Source organism: Raphanus sativus, unplaced genomic scaffold (assembly GCF_000801105.2).
Source record: "Raphanus sativus cultivar WK10039 unplaced genomic scaffold, ASM80110v3 Scaffold1358, whole genome shotgun sequence".
NCBI classification, from domain to species: Eukaryota; Viridiplantae; Streptophyta; class Magnoliopsida; order Brassicales; family Brassicaceae; genus Raphanus; species Raphanus sativus.
In genome coordinates, this window is record NW_026616670.1 from 2,068 (window position 1) to 20,016 (window position 17,949).

Sequence of the window (17,949 nt, forward strand, 5' to 3'; positions counted from 1 at the left end):
CCGAGTATTTAGTGTGGTCAGAAATGGGATTTAGATGTGATCTAGGGTCCGGAACCATGTACTGATTAGCCTGATGTTAGGATATCGGTTCATAAATGTAGTCATGTGTTGTGGTTTGGTTTTCAGGAACAAGCAGTGATCGTGGTAAAGCAAAGGAGTCTTGAAGACTTGGCCGTGGATGGATGTGTGATGTGTGTCTAGTTTAGATGAACTTATGATAGCCTATTGTGCAACTTGTGTGGATTGAATGATTTGTATGGATCACATTGACTTATATATATGAAATGATCTTTTCTTTATGCTTCCGCTTTGTACTTGTCAATTATAACCTCAAATGAATGAAAATGACTTAGACATAATTGGACTTAACCGGCTGAATTGCACTTAGACATTTAGGTAAGTACTTGGACTGGTTGGATCATGGGATCCAGGTTCGGGTCTTACAAGTTGGTATCAGAGCATGCTTGATTCTAGGCTGTTGGGTTAGGGGCAGATCATCACACATCCGGCTGAGTCTCTTGACATGTTTGGTTTATGTTTTTATTTGCTTAGCTTGATGTTGTTTGAGGTTTAGAACGTTTCTGTCAAGACTAACATTTTGGTTTTTGTTTGGTTTTGATGTGGCCTAAGGGAACAAGGAAGCAGTCTCGGAAGGCTAAGGATGGGGCTGGGGCGTCTGGTGCTGGAGATGCATCAGTGCCTGACCCAAATGTGGAGTTGACGGTTCCACCCATGGGTCGGACCGGAGACACTGTCCTGACTGAAATCCAAGTTAACCAGACTGAGGTTCAGCTGGATGGTGCGGATGGGCAGCTGAATGAGACCGTAAGGCAGCTGGAGGGAGCTGGAAGCCAGCTAGGTGCAGCTGCTGGGCAGCACCAGGGAGATCCGGATGGAGAGGCTGAGTCTTCAGAGATTGGTCACCGGGCTGATCCAAACATCAGGACTGATGGGAGGACTGGTCCGGGTGATCAGGCGGCTGAGCCTTCCATGCAAGAGATATTGGCTGCCATTAGGCTAATGGGTAGTCAGATGGTAGCCATGACTCAGGTACTCACCCCAGTGGTAAACTCATCCGTTGGCCAAGCCACACAGGCTCAAGTGGGAGCTGGTGGAAGTGGTGGAGCTGGTGGACGAGTGTTACCAGTAGCTGAAGTGATTGAGCTGGATCCACCATCTGGATCAGCTAAGAAAGTGGACTATCTGAAGGTCCTGGAGCACATCACCCGTCTAGGGACAAAGCACTTTGCTGGAAGTGTTGATCCCATGGAGGCTGATGAGTGGAGGGACCGGTTGGTTAGAAACTTCAAGTCAACCCGGTGCCCTGAGGAGTACCAAAGGGACATTGCAGTGCACTTCCTGGAAGGTGATGCACACAACTGGTGGATAGCTTTGGACAAACGTGCCAATGGTACCATTGAGCGCTTTGCTGACTTTGAAGTGGAGTTCAACCACAAGTACTTTCCAGCTGAGGCATGGGACCGTTTGGAGGCTAAGTTCTTGGACTTGGTTCAAGGGCGTAGGACGGTCAGAGAGTATGAAGAAGAGTTCAACAGGCTCAGGCGCTTTGTGGGAAGGGAGTTGGAGGATGAGGCAGTACATGTCCGAAGGTTCATCCGCGGCCTCAGGCCTGAACTCAAGACCTACTGCTCAGTCCGGACCTTCTCCAGTGTGTCTGAACTGGTTGAGAGGATGGCAATGCTGGAGACTAACCTTGCAGAGGAGGCTAAGCACAAAGTGAAGAGTGTGGTGGTGGCTCCTGGGCAAAGTGGTGACCGGAAGAGAAAGAGGGACCAGGCTGAAGAGGGTAAAACCTCAAGTGGTAAGCCTGTGTGTCCTAAGTGTAGTAGGAACCATTATGGTGAGTGCTGGAGAGCCATGGGTGCTTGCACTCGTTGTGGTAAGATGGGACACTTTGCTCGAGAGTGCCCAAATGTGGGAGGTGACCGGACTTGCCAAACATGTGGCCTTAAGGGTCATCTCAAGAAGGATTGTCCAAAACAAGCTGATGGACAGAACAAGAATAGGAGTGGGGGTAGCAGGCCGGACCAGAACCGGGGTCAGACCTCAACTCCCAGGGTGTATGAGCTGTCCAAGGATGTGGAAGAGACATGGCCATTCAAAGCAATCACTGGTAATTTCTAAAACTCATTTCTTTTTATTTTGGAACTATGCATGGTACGGAACCTAGAATGGTTAGGAACTTAGATGGGGTCTTTGTAGGGACCTTATGTATTGGTGGTGTGGAAACACATGTCCTATTTGATACTGGAGCCTCACATAGTTTTGTGAGTCCAGAGATGATTGGGAAAGGATTGTTTTGTATTGGTTCAGGGGATGATCCTGGGGTTGTGGTTGTGGTTGCGGCCGGAGGCCAAAGGATGCAATCACAAGGCCTGGTAAGGGATATCCCAGTTATGATACAAGGGAGGGCATTGCCTGTGGATCTTGTAGTGGTTAGCCTTAAGAATCATGAAGTGATCTTAGGGATGGATTGGCTTGGAAAGAATCGGGCCACCTTAGATTGTCACCGAGGAAGGGTGCAGTTTGAGAGTGGGTGTGGACCCCCGATCAGGTTCCAAGGTATCCGACCAACCTCGGGTAGCTTAGTGGTCTCAGCGGTCCAAGTGGAAAGTATGCTGAGGAATGGTTGTGAGGCCTGGTTGGCGACCATTAGCACTAAGGAGGTTGTGGGGGGTGGTAGCCCGGACGGGATTCGGTTGGTTCAAGAGTTTAGTGATGTATTTCGGGCGCTTCAGGGTGTGCCTCCTGATAGGGCTGACCCGTTCATGATCGAACTTGAACCTGGAACGGTCCCAATGTCCAAAAGTCCGTACCGGATGGCACCAGCTGAGATGGCTGAGTTAAAGAAACAACTTGAAGAGTTGTTGGATAAGGGGTTTATACGCCCAAGTGTGTCCCCATGGGGAGCACCAGTCCTCTTTGTCAAAAAGAAGGATGGGAGTTTCAGATTGTGCATTGACTATAGGGGGCTGAACAGGGTTACTATCAAGAATAAGTACCCCTTGCCCAGGATTGATGAGTTGCTAGATCAGTTGAGAGGAGCCAAGTGGTTCTCAAAAATTGATTTAGCATCAGGCTACCATCAAATCCCCATTGCACCAGAGGATGTGCAAAAGACAGCATTCAGGACAAGGTATGGCCACTATGAGTTTGTGGTCATGCCATTTGGACTGACCAATGCACCAGCAGCCTTCATGAAGATGATGAATGGTATCTTCCGAGATTTCTTAGATGAATTTGTAATCATCTTTATTGATGATATACTAGTATACTCTAAGACTGAGGAGGACCATGAGAAGCATCTCAGGTTGGTGCTGGAACGGCTAAGGGAGCAGCAACTCTTTGCTAAGTTAAGCAAGTGCAGTTTCTGGCAGAAGAGTATTGGATTCCTAGGCCATGTGGTGTCTGAGGAAGGAGTTTCTGTTGACCAGGAGAAGGTCAAGTGCATACAAGAGTGGCCAAGACCAAAGAATGCTACTGAAGTTAGAAGCTTCTTGGGTTTGGCCGGATACTACAGGAAGTATGTCAAGGGGTTTGCAAGTGTGGCACAACCTATGACACAACTTACTGGAAAGGATGTGAAGTTCACATGGTCTGATGCATGTGATAAGAGCTTTCAGGCCTTAAAGACCATGTTGACCAGTGCACCAGTGCTAGTGTTGCCTGAGGCCGACCAACCATATGTGGTTTACACAGATGCATCCATCACTGGATTAGGCTGTGTGCTCACACAACATGGGAAAGTCATTGCTTATGCCTCTAGGCAACTGAGGAAGCATGAGGGCAACTACCCAACTCATGACCTGGAGATGGCTGCAGTGGTATTTGCTCTGAAGATATGGAGGTCCTACTTGTATGGTGCCAAGGTTCAGATCCTAACCGACCACAAGAGTCTCAAGTACATTTTTACTCAGCCTGAGTTAAACTTGAGGCAGAGAAGGTGGATGGAGTTTGTGGCGGATTATGATCTTGATATTGCTTACCATCCGGGCAAGGCAAATCTGGTGGCAGATGCATTGAGCCGGAGGAGAGCTGAAGTGTCAGCTGAAAGAGAAGCTGAGGTATTGGAGGGGATGGTCAGGTCTTTGAATCTAAACACCTTAGTCAGTGAGGATGAACCTCTAGGACTAGAGGTTGTGGATCAGGCTGATCTCCTGAGTAGAATCAGACAAGCACAATGCTTGGATGAGAACTTGCAAAAGGTTGCAAAGAATGACAAGACAGAGTACCAGACGGCCAGCAATGGTACCATTTTGGTACATGGGCGTGTGAGTGTTCCGAGTGACCGGGGACTAAAGGAAGAGATTATGAGGCAAGCTCATAAGTCTAAGTTCTCAGTGCACCCGGGGCTGAACAAGATGTATAGGGACATGAAGAGGTATTACCATTGGGTAAGGATGAAAGCAGATGTGGCCGAGTGGGTGGCTAAGTGTCCAACTTGCCAACTAGTCAAGGCCGAGCATCAGGTTCCCAGTGGTTTACTTCAGAACCTCCCTATACCTGAGTGGAAGTGGGATCACATCACAATGGACTTTGTGACTGGGTTCCCAACGACAAGGAGTAAGAAGGATGCAGTTTGGGTGATTGTGGACCGACTGACCAAGTCTGCACACTTCTTACCAATCAAGAAGGGTGATGGGGTGGATGAGATAGTGAAGATCTACATTGATGAGATAGTGAGGCTGCATGGAGTGCCGGCCAGTATAGTCTCTGATAGAGACCCAAGGTTCACCTCTTACTTCTGGAGGGCTTTTCAAAAAGCCTTAGGAACTAGAGTGAACATGAGTACATCCTACCATCCCCAAACGGATGGACAATCAGAAAGAACTATCCAGACACTAGAAGACATGCTAAGGGCATGTGTACTAGACTGGGGCGACTCATGGGAGAAGCATTTGCCACTGGTGGAGTTTGCATACAACAACAGCTTTCACACCAGTATAGGCATGTCTCCCTATGAGGCATTGTATGGGCGGCCTTGCAGGACACCCTTATGCTGGACTCAAGTGGGGGAGCGCAGCATAATAGGCCCTGAGATTGTGGAGGAGACAACTGAGAAGATCAAGTTGGTCAAGGAGAAGATGAAAGAGGCACAAGACCGCCAGAAGAGTTATGCTGATAAAAGAAGAAAACATCTTGAGTTTGAGGTTGGTGATCTAATCTATCTCAAGATGATCACATTCAAGGGAAGGGCCAGAGTTTCTGGAAGGAAGAAACTGGACCCAAGGTTCCTAGGTCCGTTCAGGATACTTGAGAGAGTTGGGGCAGTGGCTTACAAATTGGATTTGCCATCTGAGATGGATGCTTATCACAATGTGTTCCATGTGTCCCAACTAAGGAAGTGTCTGACCGACCAGGACATTGTATTGCCTGAGATTCCAAAAGATCTTGGTAAGAACCTGACCTTAGAGACAAGGCCGGTTCGAATCATAGATAGAATGGAAAAGGCAATGAGAAGGAAGACAGTTCCTATGCTTAAGATAGTATGGGAATTCAATGGCAAGGACATTATCACTTGGGAAACCGAGGCAAGGATGAAGGCCGAGTATCCTGAGTGGTATAGTCAGTATGTGGATGGTGAACCATCAAGTATGAACTCGGGGACGAGTTCCTTCCAAGTGGGGGAGACTTGTCATGTCCCAAGTTCTAGATAAAGCCATCCGGATGGACCATGGTGCGAGGACAAGCACCAGCCAGGTCATGAGACCAAAGGGCAAGCGTATCATGGTCCAGAAATGGGGTTAAGTGCATCAGGAAGCTGAGACTTAACCAGAATGAAGGAAAGGTAAGCTCAAAGGAGCTGGACAAGTGTTTTGGTAGCTGGCCGTTGAGGTTTGGTAGCTCGGGCAGCTAGGAAAGGAGTGAGGCAAGCTCACAGTAGCTCAGGCAAGTCTAGGACAGCTCCAGTAGCTAACAGGTCAGCTCACTCAGCTGGGGAAGCTAGTGACCAGCTCACCTCAGCTGGACGGAGTGATTAGCTCTTGGGCGGTTGGACCGGACCATGAGCGGTTATGGGTCCGGCTCGGTGGTGGCATGGTCAGGTGAGACCATGGAGCTTGGCAAGTGAGCTAGGTACCTGGAGGAGTGTTGGCAGCTGGAGATCGATCAAGGGGAGCGGTTGGAGGCAGTTGGGAAGCGGTTTGGCCGAAGAGATGCAAAGGGAACCGTTTGTGCCTTTTCGCCCAAAACCGTGCAACCGCTCGGTCCAACTGCTTGTCGATGACATTTCCTATAAATAGGAGTCATTGTTCATCGGTTTCAACACGAAAAACACTAGGCAAACCTCTGCCAAAATTCTACCAGAAAGAAAGAGAGAAGAGACCGGCGGTAAGGAGTGATCCGTGTGGTGGTCCGGTGTGATTTAAACGGTGGAAAAGGTTCAGGCAAGGCTATGGCAGGCGGGCAAAGTGATAAAGACAAGAGGAAGGAAACAGAGAAGGATGGAGGCGCAGAGGAACGCACGCCTAAGGTATTGATGCACTCCGGATGGTGACCGCCCATGACCATGGGTTTATATGGTCTGGCCGGTTGAACCATGATGTGTTGGTTGCATCCGTTTCTTCTTTTCTCTTTGTCAATCTCTTTTCTACCTTATTCTGATGTGGTCTGAGGGTTTAAACCCGCGGACAAACCCCCAGGGCTTGGATTGGTCAGTGTAATCTCTCCATGGCCTTGGTTGGGGAGGTATGGTCCGATCTCATGGTTCCCAAGGGAATTATTGGGGTTTGGCGATTGTAATCTCTTAGTTGGGATTTTTAATGAATTATCAAAGTGTTAGATTCAATTTATATCATGGATTTAGGGATGGTCCAGTTTGGCCGGTTGGCGGTTCATGGTCAAGGTCGATATGACTGAGGCCGGTTCTGAGGAATCCAATTGGACCATTCTCTTAGTTTGGATTTATCATGATTTATCATGTATAGTATTGAGTTTTTGGCCGAGTATTTAGTGTGGTCAGAAATGGGATTTAGATGTGATCTAGGGTCCGGAACCATGTACTGATTAGCCTGATGTTAGGATATCGGTTCATAAATGTATTCATGTGTTGTGGTTTGGTTTCAGGAACAAGCAGTGATCGTGGTAAAGCAAAGGAGTCTTGAAGACTTGGCCGTGGATGGATGTGTGATGTGTGTCTAGTTTAGATGAACTTATGATAGCCTATTGTGCAACTTGTGTGGATTGAATGATTTGTATGGATCACATTGACTTATATATATGAAATGATCTTTTCTTTATGCTTCCGCTTTGTACTTGTCAATTATAAACCTCAAATGAATTGAAAATGACTTAGACATAATTGGACTTAACCGGCTGAATTGCACTTAGACATTTAGGTAAGTACTTGGACTGGTTGGATCATGGGATCCAGGTTCGGGTCTTACAGGGCTAGCCGCCCGGCGGCCATGGCCAGCACGGGGCTAGCCGCCCGGCGGCCACGGCCAGCACGGGCGCTAGCCGCCGGCGGCCACGGCCAGCACGGGGCTAGCCGCCCGGTGGCCACGGCCAGCATGGGCGCTAGCCGCCGACGGCCACGGCCAGCACGGGGCTAGCCGCCCGGCGGCCACGGCCAGCACGGGCGCTAGCCGCCGGCGGCCACGGCCAGCATGGGGCTAGCCGCCCGGCGGCCACGGCCACGACCGGAGTCGGCTGCTCGCTCCCTTCGGTTTGTGCGTGTTTTTTGCGTTTTTAGTTTTTCCGTAGATTTTCCTTGTGTAGAAAATGTCTCTAGCTGTTGATTTCGAGATGATTAATCTCGAACTTAATATTTTCCCGAGGTTTCTCGACTAACAATTAGTCTCTCGAGGTTGCTCTAACATTTTTCATGTTTTTCCGAGACTTTCGGACATCGATTTCGTCTTGACCGATTTTGACCCCAACAAATTGAATGTTAAATTTAATTCAAAAAGAAAAAACCTTTTTACAATCTATGTGTGTCTTTTCCTAACTTGCAATACAAGATTTAAAAACAAAAGCTCAAAAGGAAAGTTTTTGAATCAACTTCTTCCTCTTCTCCCTTCTCTACTTGCCTAGCTCTCACTCCTACTAGGCATCAGCTCTCACTCTTACTGAAATCACTTCTCTGCGAGATTCAAACCAATTCTCCAATCCCTTCTTGTACTCACAGTCTCCTCTTCTCTGGATAACCAAGAATATGTTTCTCATATTCTTGTCTAATCTTTTAATTAGAACCGCTACAGGTGATGGAGGTTCTCCATGACGTCTCCCATTTCTCTCTCTCCATAACATGTGGATTGCAGATTGAAACATGTATCTCACCGTGAATATCTTCACCTTGCTCCAACCTGAGTTTCCTCCTGAGATCATTTGTATAAGACTCTCCCACCTAGTCGTGTACTGATCCCTAAGAGTTCCTCTCATTACGCTTCCCACACCTGTGCAGAGTAAGCGCAATCAAAGAACAAGTGACTGATAGTTTCCACCGGTTCTTGACATAGTTTACATGCTGCATCAGCACCCACATTCCATTATTTCATTCTTTCTCCCGTAGAGAGTCTACCTCTTACAGCCATCCAAGAAACAAAAGCATCTCTCGGTGTAGCATGCTTAAACCAAATCATTTTGTGCCATGAGTAAAGTACATGCTTCTCTCTTATACAGAGCCATGTATCCTTTGTTGAGAAACTCTTCTTATACTTGCCTTTGTCATTCTTCCATAAAGATATATCCTCCTCTTGGGACCAATTCCTTTTAAACTTCTCAATCTCCACTTCAATAGTATTGAGGAATTGAACCCGATGATTTCTTCTTCTATGATTTCTACTGTCCTCCACAGTGGCAGTTGCAGAGATTCCCAGATCAATATAGCCACCATCTCCCAATGTATCATGCAAACAACCCAAAGAGGACCAATTCTCATACCAGAAAGAGGTTTCACTTCCATTTCTCACTTCCACCTTATAGAAAGACTTTGCAAGTTCTCGACATTTCAAAATCTTACGCCACATCCATGACCCTCCTTGAGTACTCTCCTTGATCATCCATATCGAGCTTTTTCTAATGAGATAAATTTTTATCCAGTTTACCCATAAGGACTTTGCTGATAGAACCCTCCATAGTAGCTTCAAAACAGACACCAAATTAACTTCTTTGAGAGGTCTTAAGCCCAGACCACCTTCTTGCTTCGTTCTGCAGACCTCAGACCAAGATATCTTTGCTTTTCGTCCATTCAATTCTGGACCCGACCACAAAAAAGCAGAGCATATCCGATCGATTTCTTTTATGCATCCGCTTGGTAGCCTAAAATCTGCCATCCAGAAGTTTGTTAAGCTTCTAATCACCGAGTTTATCAACTGCAAGTGCCCCGCATAAGAGAGAAATCTGCCTGTCCAAGAACCAATTCTTTTTCTAATCTTTTCCACAAGAGGAAGAAAATCAGTTACCGTCATGTTTTTGGTGAGAAGAGGAAGACCCAAATAACGCACTGGAAGCTTTCCCACAGCAAACCGATACTGTCTTGATATCTCTTCTTCTCTTTGAGTTGTGATAGAACCAAAATCAAGCACCGTCCTTTTTGGTTCATGGACACGGCCCAACATGGAGATCATGTCGACCAGCTTGATCCAACCAAGATTTTTCCATCAGATCGTGACACTACTTTGGAGCTGAATGAGCTGAGTGAAATAAGTGACACTACTATGGAGCTGGATGAGCTAAGTGACACTGAAGAAGGAGCTGGTTTTGATGCACCCTTGGATAGCACACTGGGCAAAACAGACATGCATGGTTTAGTCATGGGAAGCAGTAATGATATATGTTCATTGTTTGACTCATATCTTCCAAACCACGAGGATTCTACGCATGAAATCACTTGGAGAATGTGCTCAACTCAATTACAGAACTCCCGAAGAAGAATCAGATCAAACGGAGTTCAGATGTGGAAGTTATGCAATTTACAAATAAGGTGATCTTCAGTTCTCGCGAATTCGGGCTGTGTGGATCGTCGGCGTGCATCCCGATCATTTCCACCGTGGACCAGCACGACCAGAATGAACCTGGACAGTGTCTGAAGATTCACTTTGACCAGTCTGCCTCAATTTCACCAACCTTGACCAGTCTTCATCAAATTCCACAAATTTGACTCATTAATAATTTCTAGTCAATGTTGTCTTTTTCTATGCATTGTTTTCCTCAATTTCTTTATGTTTCTCTTTGACTACAAGTAGTATAAATATGTAGTCTCATCTATGAATAAAATCAGATCATTTTGGAGTTTATTTGTGTTTCTTTTCTCTGAGTGGGAGAGAGAGTTCTTTAGCTAGTTCATCGGTTTGAACCGGCTTGTTGATTTGGTGGTCAACCAATCATCTTTGTGTGTTAATTGGTGGTTAGCCAACACACTGATCCGTTCTTTGGTGGTTAGCCTTAGATCGAGGGTATATCAAGAGCCATTCCGCACCTCTTGACGATCCATTCATTCCATCCCAGTTCCGGAAGTGCCTCGACTTCGCGGTTCATATCCAACACCCGGCTAAAGTGATCCTTCCTGATTTTGGGTCTATCATTTGGTATCAGAGCCACTTTGGCTGGTTTGTTTTCTATCTTCTTTTCATCTTCTCATCTATTCATCATCTTCTTTTCTTATTTATTTTTGGAGTCGGGCTGTTCCTTTACTCCCTTGTGATCGCCACTTAAAAAAAATAGATAAAAAAAAGAAAAAAAAGTAAAAGTTTTGGCTTGAATCACTTCTGAAGAGAAATCCAGGGGGAGTGGTGGAAGAGAAAGCCTGCTGGCCGGGGAGAAATCCGGCCTTAGGACAGTTAAGGCGGATCCACACAAAAAAAAATCTCTTCATCTTCATTTCTTTTCTTTTTCCACAAAGTTTGTTTTGGGTTTTGATTGCTGAATTTTGACTGCCTATCATCCTTTGAACCAGTAAAAGAACTCTGAGTGATCACCTAAAAATCGTGAGCTAAACACTTTGAGAGTGTGAGGATTTTTATGTGCTAACGTTTGTTAAGTGTTTCAGGATGTTTGGACTTCTCAAGAAATCAAAACCACTACAAGATGATATCTTCTTTCCTTTTAAAACTGTTTCGGAAAAAGAGCAATTAATTTTTAGAAATAAGAAACAGTTTGCTGTTAATAGGTTTGATTTTGTACAGAAACAAAGGAAGAGACAAAACAGGTCCGATGATGAGAAGTGGGTCAGAAGTGGTGATCGTCCCTTCTCCAAAACCAAGAGAAGCAGCCGTGATGTGTTTGATCAGAATGAGATTCAGACTTATGCCAGTTTGGAGAAGATGTTGCATAAGGCGATTCATGCTGTCCGGCAACTCAAAAGGAAGGAAAACACCAACACTTCTGCAGCACCAAAACAGCAATGTAAGTCTTCTTATCTTTCAAATTCTGATTTGAAAACTAATGATATTTCTTTTGATAAAAGCAAAGCTGTGAAACCCACAAGCAAAGCTCTTTCTACCAGGTGCTTCAAATACCATAAGGTCGGTCATTATGCTAACAAGTGCCACAAACAGAAACCGTTGGTGACCTTGAAGAACGTTGAAACCGATCCAGAAAAGGAAGTATCTTTGTCCATTCAAAAGTCGGACCACATTCATAATGAGCTTTGTGTTGATTATAATCCTTTTGCTTATAATCCTTTTCCTTTTAATGATTCAGATTTGAGGACAAATCTTTTTGAAGAGGGAGAGTATGATAGAACCAAAATCAAGCACCGTCCTTTTTGGTTCATGGACACGGCCCAACATGGAGATCATGTCGACCAGCTTGATCCAACCAAGATTTTTCCATCAGATCGTGACACTACTTTGGAGCTGAATGAGCTGAGTGAAATAAGTGACACTACTATGGAGCTGGATGAGCTAAGTGACACTGAAGAAGGAGCTGGTTTTGATGCACCCTTGGATAGCACACTGGGCAAAACAGACATGCATGGTTTAGTCATGGGAAGCAGTAATGATATATGTTCATTGTTTGACTCATATCTTCCAAACCACGAGGATTCTACGCATGAAATCACTTGGAGAATGTGCTCAACTCAATTACAGAACTCCCGAAGAAGAATCAGATCAAACGGAGTTCAGATGTGGAAGTTATGCAATTTACAAATAAGGTGATCTTCAGTTCTCGCGAATTCGGGCTGTGTGGATCGTCCGGCGTGCATCCCGATCATTTCCACCGTGGACCAGCACGACCAGAATGAACCTGGACAGTGTCTGAAGATTCACTTTGACCAGTCTGCCTCAATTTCACCAACCTTGACCAGTCTTCAACAAATTCCACAAATTTGACTCATTAATAATTTTCTAGTCAATGTTGTCTTTTTCTATGCATTGTTTTCCACAATTTCTTTATGTTTCTCTTTGACTACAAGTAGTATAAATATGTAGTCTCATCTATGAATAAAATCAGATAATTTTGGAGTTTATTTGTGTTTCTTTTCTCTGAGTGAGAGAGAGTTCTTTAGCTAGTTCATCGGTTTGAACCGGCTTGTTGATTTGGTGGTCAACCAATCATCTTTGTGTGTTCATTGGTGGTTAGCCAACACACTGATCCGTTCTTTGGTGGTTAGCCTTAGATCGAGGGTATATCAAGAGCCATTCCGCACCTCTTGACGATCCATTCATTCCATCCCAGTTCCGGAAGTGCCTCGACTTCGCGGTTCATATCCAACACCCGGCTAAAGTGATCCTTCCCGATTTTGGGTCTATCAAGTTGACCCCGCCATAAACAGAACAGATTTTTCCTTACTTATCTTCAGACCACTCATCTTGTCAAACTCATCAAAGACTCTCAGAATTCCCTCCACTGAGTGTTCCGTACCATCCGCAAAGATCATTAAATCATCAGCAAAGCACATGTGCGTCAGATCAATGTTCCTGCATTTCGGATGATATCCCATTTCACCTCTTTTTGCAGATCGGTCCAGCATCTTTGATAATACATTCATGCATATCACGAACAAATAAGGAGCGAGGGAGCATCCTTGTCGTAATCCACGTTGACTCTGAAAATATCCTGCCAACTCCCCATTAACTTGCACCGAGAAAGAAGCTGATGTTATACACATAGAAATCCAATCAACAAACTTCACTTGGCAGTCCCAAAGCTTTCAAAATGTTTAGAAAGAAAGACCACTGCACATAATCGAAAGCTTTTGAAATGTCAATCTGCAAAGCACACCTCGGTGATATATCATCTCGATGGTAATCCTTTACCAGTTCTGTTGCTAATAAGACATTCTCCATAAGCAACCGTTCCTTAATGAAAGCCGACTGATTTAAGGTAATGCATTTAGGCAGAATAGTCTTAAGCCTGTTTGCAAGTATCTTAGATATTACCTTATACAAAACGTTGCAGCATGATATAGGACGAAAATCCTTTATCAGCTTTGCCTCCTCCTTCTTCGGTATAAGTGCAAGTATCGTTGAGCTTAATCCTTTTGGTAAGAAGCCTTTGAGGAAGAAGGATTGGATAGCAATAACAACATCGCCTCCTATAATTTCCCATGCCTCTTTAAAGAACTATGTGGTAAATCCATCTGGCCCCGGAGACTTGTCATTTGGCATTTTGAACAAAACCTCTTTTATTTCAAGTCTGATACAGTCTCCCTCCTCACATTTGAAGTCCAACAATTCTGAGAGAGTATCAACCGTAGCTCCTTCATATTCAGGTGGCTGTCGACTCATGAATTCAGCAAAAAAACCCCTTTGCCTCTCCTTTTATGTCCTCCTCTGTTTTTGCTATAGAGCCATCTTCTCGTTGAATCTCATGAATAGCATTTCTTACTTCTCGAATCTTTGCTGAGCTATGAAAGACATGGTTATTTCCATCTCCCACATCTAACCAATGCAGATTTGATCTTTGTTTCAGAAACCCCTCCTCCAAGTCTGCTAGATGTTGCCATCTCTCATAAGCTTTGCCTTCCTTTTTTATAGCTTCCTGAGTTGGCCTTTCTAACGTTGCTGATATGCCTCTTTTGTTTTTATAGCTTCCTGAGTTCCTAATATGCCTCTTTTGTTTTCTTCGGCAGATTTCCTAGTTTGATCTTACTCAGCTCTCGTATCGGTTGTTTCAAGGCTTTCAGACGCTTTGTGAGCATGAACATAGCGTATGTAGAGTGATATAAAGCCTCATATTCCCTCCACTTCTCAACCATAAGAGGCTTAAATTCCTGCATCTTCGCTATCACGTTTGTAAATTTGAAAGGCCTTCTTTTCCTGCTCTTTTCATTCTCAAACTGGATTCTACATCGCAAATGGTCTGAGCATCCTCCTGGTTCAAAAACACAATAAGCCCTCGACCCAAGCAACCATTCTTCATTGATAAGCACCCTATCCAGCTTCTTACATATTAGAACTTCCTCTCTTTTATTACACCAAGTAAATCTTGGTCCATGGTAACTCATATCAGTGAATCTACAGTAGTTTGCAATGTCGTGAAAATCCCTCATACCTGTAGAGCCTAAAATGTACACTCATGTATTTTGTAGTGTTTGTAAGTAAACTAGGAAAGTGACAAAAGATGTAGGCAACGATGTAATCGGAATTCGGTAGACAAAAATGGACTTGTATTGATTAAGAGTTCGAGTACAAAGAATAGCTAAGAGATCGACTATAACAAGGAGGTCGATCAAGAATGAAATCTAAACGAAGTAAGAAAGATGTAAATGTGTGGTGTGCTCTCTCTCTAGGGTTTTCGCTGTGTCCTTTAGCCTTGATCTCCTCTTCCTTTTATAGGTTCGACTCCGCTATTCTTGTAACTGCTTCCGCGACCTTCTCGACTTCGGCGACCTGCTTTTCCACCTTGTTGACGTCTCTGTGGGCCTCTTAACTTCGGCCCAGTCCATTATATCCGTAGAATCTCGGACTCAAACTATGTATTCTCTTGACTATCTCCTATGGAACAGATCGATATTTCCTTGCGGGCTTCTTGTTTATGGCCCATAATCCGAAATAAGCCCAATTATTTAGAAGACCGAAATTGGGTCTAACATTTGTCCCCCGCCCAGTCGGTTTATTTTTAGGAAATCTAAAGGGCGAGCACTTTTCCTTTGGTCTCGAATCTCGGAGCGGAGTGGCCACGCGCGTTCGTTTTGATTTGACCTGTCGGCCACTCTTCCTAGATCGTGCGGTTCTCATTGATTGCGAAGATTGTTGGGAACTGTCGTTTTTCCTTTATTTATTTGATGGATTTTTCTCGTAATGGACTCATCTTCTTCTTCTGCTTCGACTTTCTTTATTCTGTAAACTTCTCCCATTCGTTCATATATCATGGCGTCTCAGAGCAAACCGGGCCCACTTACCCCAACTGAATACAAAGCCCTTATGGAGCTTTGGGGGGTTCCGTACGAAGCTGTCATCGATTATCCAAACGGTGATGCTCCGGGAAGTGTGAGACCAGGATACTGCAGAGCCTACATGTGCTTTTTTCGTGACAGCCTTATGTCATTTCCTATTCCTTCGTTCTTCCTCGAGATTCTTGCGGAACTACAGCTGTCGTTCACCCAGATTACTCCGACCTTCTGGCGTTACGTCTTGGCGACGTTCGTTCGAGCCAGAGAGGAAGGATTAGAGTTCGGTTTGGCCGAATTAAAGCAGCTCTACACTCTCAAGCGGAGTAGCGGCGTTACTGGAGCGTTTCTTCTTTCTCCGCGTTCGGGTCGCTCGATTATTACCGACATTCCTGGGAAAGACTTCTATTGGACGGACAAGTTTTTTGTCTTCAAGGTTGATCCAGTAACGGTTGGGGATTTCGACTTTTCTCGGATTCCGATGAAATGGAACGAGAACGTGGGTAAGTAATTTCCTATTACCTCGCTTTTTTCTTTAAACTAGCATGATTATTTGTTAGGTTTTGATCTTGACTTTTTCCTCAGAGTTGTTTGGAACCTCAAAGTCGACTCCAGAGCTGCGCGGTTTGATCTCGACGCTCCGCCGAGGTAAATGCAGTTGGGACAGTTTTACTCTGGAGAGGGTTTGAGCTGCCTATGCTTTGCCCCCCGGTGTGAATCGTGCCGTTCCCGTCGCGTTTGTGGAACCGATTCGTCCTCGAAAAGACCAGAAAGATAAAGGTGGGCTACTTCATCATTATTATTTTTTCTTTTTTCTTTTAGTTTGACGATTTTAATTTGCTGGGTCTTTGTCTTTCAGCGGTGAAAAGGAAAGATCCTCCTGCGGAGCCTTAAGACGCCGCACCTTCGAAACGAGCTCACGAGACTCCGGACAAACGGGTGACTAGAGCGAGCTCTCAGATTCAGTCCCCGATTGTCCGGGCTACGCCGCTTTCTGTGGTTCATCTGGGCCGCGATGTTCCACTGGACTCTCGAGCATCGGGCGAAGTGGACGTCGAGGAAGTTGCTCCCAAGGTTCAGCGACGTCGTCTGATTCTGGACGAGGAGTCTTCTAAAGGTTTTAACGTATCGAGCTCGAAGCCTCTGATGCAAGATCCCGGAGAGGGTACTTCTAAGCCGGTCAACCTTCCAGCGGACTGTCGAAGTGGTTCTCCACTTGCATTCTCGTATGACGTGGATGCTCCGATTTTGGAGGATCCTGAGCGACTTGCTGCCATCTGGCGGAAGCTGCGAAGTTCTACGTGCGCGCTTCCTCCCTTGGAGCAAATGCGAGGTCGTGACGCCTACATTCAGATGGCGATCGCAAATGCCAAGGTAAATAGTGTGAAATTGTTTAGATATTGAGGTTATAGCCTTAATTCTTTTATCTTTTTAGGCTATGGAGGCTAGCAACGAGTATGCTGCCTCAAGAGGAGGTCGAAGGTCATCTTACTTTGATCCAACAGTTGCGATCAAAGTTAAGTGCATCGCAGGCAAGTGAGCAGGAGCGAGCGAAGCAAGTCGTTGACTTAGAGGTGCTTTTGACGGCTAGAGCAACGGAGAAGGTTGTGCTTGAGGAGGAGAAAATCGTGCTTGAGAAAGAGAAGGTCGTGTTAGAGAAGGAGAAGGTCGCAATGGAAGCGGACCTTGAATCTTTGAAGGTGAAGTTCAGAAGAGACGCTGAGCTGCGAGAAAGAGTGGCTCGGAGGAAAAGGCGAGCTGCTTGTCGGTTGGTAGCCAAGGGTTACGATGCTGCCCTTGATAAGGTTAGAGAGACTATCCGACGGAGGAGGGCAGAGAGCGCTGCGGAGATGCGCTTACAGGAGGTTCGCGCAAAGATCTAAGCTTTGGCCGAATACTTGGAGGGCAGGTTCGAGCTCGAGGAGGAGCTGGATCGTCTTAAAGATGTAGAGATATCGAGGGAGATTGAGCATGTCCTTGCGGCGGTGTCGGACGATTCTCTTAGGGGTCTCGATCTTCCTCAAGTTTCTGATGACTCGGTCAACCTAGGGGGTTGAATGACGCCTGTATGATTCGGCGTTTTATGTTTATTTATTTAGAAGACTTTGTTTGTTTTGCTTTTGTTATTTGTGTGTGTTGTTTGTTGAAGAACATTTGTATATGCTTTCAATGGATTAATGGATGATACCTTTAATCTAGATTTGTATGTTTTTGTTTGAGCATTCGTTTAGTATCTTTCTTAGATATTTTTGAAGTAGAGACTGATCAGGAATCTACTTTGTTGGGGTTCACGTGGTGAACGATGTTTTGGTTAGATAGTTCTTTGGTTGTTTGGGCTACGCTCGATGTTGAGCTGCCTACGTACCCTTATTCGCGGGATCAAGCCGATTCGTAGTTCTGAATAGCGTTTTTTCTTTATGTTATGTCGTTGGTGGCCCCCAGTTCGATGTTGGATCGGAGATGGGACATCGAAGTTAATTATAATATCTTTTGAGGTTGTAAGCGTTCCATGGCCTCAGTTCGGGGCATCCCGTTTTGCATTTTTCCAGTTCGTAAACGCCGTTACGAACTTCTTTTATTATTTTGTATGGGCCTTCCCACCTCGTTCCTAGTTTTCCTGCGCCTTTTTCTTTTGTTCCGTCGAACACTTT

The 17,949-nt window shown here is 45.3% G+C and overlaps 1 protein-coding gene across 1 annotated transcript; it reads right to left on the reverse strand.

Moving 5' to 3' along the window:
- Window positions 1-8,067: 8,067 nt before the first annotated feature.
- On the reverse strand, window positions 8,068-9,431 carry LOC108845266 (uncharacterized). The gene is made up of 2 exons (XM_018618503.2): window positions 8,543-9,431; window positions 8,068-8,417 (listed from the first exon to the last, which is right to left on the reverse strand). Exons 1-2 carry the CDS (start codon window positions 9,429-9,431, stop codon window positions 8,068-8,070), a joined length of 1,239 nt encoding a protein of 412 aa, XP_018474005.2.
- Window positions 9,432-17,949: the final 8,518 nt, after the last annotated feature.